We start from the raw sequence: 3,555 nt of genomic DNA, 5'->3' as shown, positions 1-3,555 counted from the left end.
ATTGTGCGTACTAGCCTTGTGTTTATACTGTACATATGATATTAAATCTCTTGAATCCTGAATCTTGAAGTCAATACGAGACAAAGACATAACAACATAAAGAGAGAGATAGAGAGAGAAAGAAGGAAAAATCAATGTATTAAAATGTATTTATGGATTACAGTCACTACACTTGAGATGAGCATTGCTTCATGTCCAGAAAAGGCTTTTGTTAAAAAAGGCAAGAAGTAATGTTCTTATAGCTCAACAATGAGTCACATGGAAGGCCTAGATGACTGAATTGGGCTATAAAGCATTTAACTTTGACACTGGAGACCGGGTATTTGCACCCTGTCTAATAACATCAGTAAACCACCACTTGGCATTACAGTATCCATTTTCCACCAATTACCTGCAGCCCATTGTAGCAGCAGACTAAGCAGAGTAGCACAGGTGTCCTTCGCCTCAGCCATATCCCTAGATCCCAAGGCATTCCCAAGTCCATAAATAATCCCTTCAGCATGTTCTGGGTTTGCCCCAAGTCAGACTTTCCAAAAATAGCCACAGAGAGGTGGCCAGGAGCATACTGATTAGATGCGCAAAGCACCTCATCTGGCATATTTCATTATGAAGGAGAAAGGGACCAAGAAAGAAACAAGAAACACTTATCCTTGCAGTCTTTAGCCAATGCAGCTCCATCATCTCGTCTCGTCATATCGTCTGTAAACTGCAGTCTTTGTGTCTATCTGGCTGGTATTCTCATTTAAGCCTTGCAACACCACAGGATACTATACTATACTATAATATGCTATTAGCCACACTAGCAACTTGGCTCTAGGGATGACAGTATTAGGCAGCTGGCCCCATTAGTCCAGGCTGAAATATGGAAACGACTTTCATGAACTCTTCACTCATCTTGTCAAAACTTCAATTTGTCCCATAGCCTACTTTGGTTTATGACTAAATACTTGCGAAACCAATGAAATTCCTATTAGCTTCAGCTTTACTTTGTTTCATGTCAAAGCAAATGTTAGCATGCTAACATGCTAAATTAAGACGTGAACATGGTAAACATTATAACTGCTAACCATCAGCATGTTAGCGTTGTTGCTAATGTTAAAGACATCTTTAACCTTTGAAACATATTAGCAAACAGTTGCCTTTTCGCACATCCATTAAATACGGAGCAACAAAAGCACTCATTTGAAGTTATGGTTTCTGGTCACTTGATAAATGTCCAGTATTGTTTATTTCGCTCTGTTTTGGTTTCCACATTGTTCACCAGCCAGTTTATACAGAGCAGCTTACGTAGTTTTATCAGAGCTTTTTCACTGAAAGCACTGCAATTAGGGTTGCAGGCCCTAAAACTTGTGCAGGTTTAAATAACATAATTGTATCACTATCAAGTACAACTTAATTTTTTTATCGTCTTTATAAATTATTAACCCTTGGTCCTCAGGCCCGCCCAGTGTCAGCTCGTCCCACCATGGCCGCCCTGCTGGAGAAGATGCCCCCTGACTACACTCTGGCAACCTGCCCTGAGAAACCATCTGATGACACCATCAAAGTAAGACCTGTCGTACCACAGAAACCTGAAGACATCACCTCCAGGATGCCTGCCGACTGGAGGCAACAGCTACTTAGGCACATAGAGGCCAAACGATTGGACAGGGTACGTCTGTGCAATGCAGAAACACTGAAGAGGGAGATACACACTCACACACAAAGCATTCGGAGGCCCTCCCTGTCTGTATCTGTGTAAGTCTGTGTTGTAAGGTTGACCAGATATGTGTCTGGCTGCATGTGTGTCCCATCCACACTGTCGCTCTGTCAGCCTGACTGCACACGCACTACTGGAAAAGTCACCAAGATAGTTGGAGTAGATTGATTTTGATGTAAAACTAAATATAATAATCTTCTGTTAATTTAAGATACAGCCCTTATTCGGAGTCAGTTCTTGAATCTTTTGGTGTTTGATATTTGCACCTTCAGAATCAGTTCAATCACTTGTTAAGGATGAAGATGTTTTGCAGAGCACTGTAATTATGGTAATTATACAAATCTAGGGAACAGTAGTGTGTTTAAAGGAATAGATGAACATTTTAGGAAGTACTCTTATTCACTTGTTTGCCTAAAGTTAGATCAGAAGAGGGTAGTTGTGTGCTGTAACTATATCTTGGTCAGCACAGTTACTTCCTGGAGTTTCCACTGGTTGCCAGGCAACCTTGCAGTAATGACAAGACTCCTGAAAGTCATAAGCCCAATATAGAAATAAATAAATGAACACCTGTTAAAGGGTTAGGGTTAGGGTTAGGGTTATCTTGTCATTTTTAGGTTTTTGTACAGATTGAACAAACATGATATAATGTATTAATTAGTGAGCTTTTAGCTGCTGGCAGGCATATTATTTTATCTTTAGACAGACCCAGGTTACCTGTTTTCAGTATTTATTTCTCCTGGCTCTAGCTTCATATTCACCGTTTACAGACATGATTGTGCAATCAATCGGCTCATCTAACTCTCAGCAAGGAAGTGAATAAACGTATTTTTCAAAATGTCAAACTAATTCTTTAATTAGAACCGGTCCCTCTACAGACAGGACAATCAGACATAGTAGGGAGGAGGTCTAGAGAACACAGTTATGAAAACAGCTTCTAAAAACTTGCTGAATTGAAATGGTTTATTTCAATTGATCGACCTAACCTGTCACATGGTGCAAAAAGAAGTTGGCATTGACATTTGGACAACCTTATAATGATCAGTTTTCAGTTAGGGATTGGGCTTATGGTTTGTTTATATAATCACATATGTTACTAATGGTAACTGGTACTAATCTGAAAACTTACATGATAATGATGAAATGAACTGATCCACCAGTTGTTGCTTGTATGACACAATGTTCTCTGTGTGTATTGACTGGTCACTAGCTAACATTTCTCTGTGCTTTCAGCAACTCTGCACTGTTGTTGTTGTTGTTGTTGTTGTTGTTCTATCAGTGTTTGTTTATCTGTTTGTGGAGCTCACAGTGTGTTGTCAAAACGCTGCAGCCCGCTGTGTAGGCTCCGCCTCCCTCCCCTTACATTCACCCATGTCATGTGATGTTGTCTTCTCCAATCAGAGTGGTGTCCTAAAGCACAACACGCTCACGCTGGGCATGCTCTGTCAGGGCGGGGGTCACGGCCAGGGGCGCAGCAGCACTTTGAACTTTAACCTTTACAATAACACTAAGCATGAGCCCCCTGCTGGCCGCTGGCTGCCACTACCTCCTCCTCCGTCTGCTAACGCTGTGAGTATCCCTCTGAGAACAATGAACCCCTGGTACTGCTGTTATTACTGCACTCATAGGTAATTATAGAGAGTAGCTGCCACTGCCTTCTTCAGCCAACTACAGCAACCATGAACTATTATTTAATTGTGTGCCATTATTGCGATTGTAATGTACATTATTATTACTACCTTTGTCTTCCACCTCGAACTGTAAGGATCCATGCGGTGGGTATAATACGCCTTAGTTTTGGCAATCAGATCCCATGAATCTCTCTCAGCATGACTAAAAGCTACTCAGAACGTCTGGTG

The 3,555-nt window shown here is 41.1% G+C and overlaps 1 protein-coding gene across 1 annotated transcript in view; it reads left to right on the top strand.

Annotated features, from left to right (window-relative positions):
* Positions 1 to 3,555, top strand: part of lrrc7 (leucine rich repeat containing 7) — a 41,224-nt gene that overhangs the window by 24,903 nt on the left and 12,766 nt on the right. The window contains exons 20-21 of the mRNA XM_035653584.1: positions 1,439 to 1,651; positions 3,098 to 3,265. Coding sequence (XP_035509477.1) covers positions 1,439 to 1,651; positions 3,098 to 3,265 — 381 coding nt within the window. The remainder of the gene's footprint in view (positions 1 to 1,438; positions 1,652 to 3,097; positions 3,266 to 3,555) is intronic.

Source organism: Morone saxatilis, unplaced genomic scaffold (assembly GCF_004916995.1).
Source record: "Morone saxatilis isolate NCDOM2014 unplaced genomic scaffold, NCSU_SB_2.0 Contig12, whole genome shotgun sequence".
In the NCBI taxonomy this organism is placed as follows: domain Eukaryota; kingdom Metazoa; phylum Chordata; class Actinopteri; family Moronidae; genus Morone; species Morone saxatilis.
This window is presented reverse-complemented; position numbering and strand designations above follow the sequence as displayed.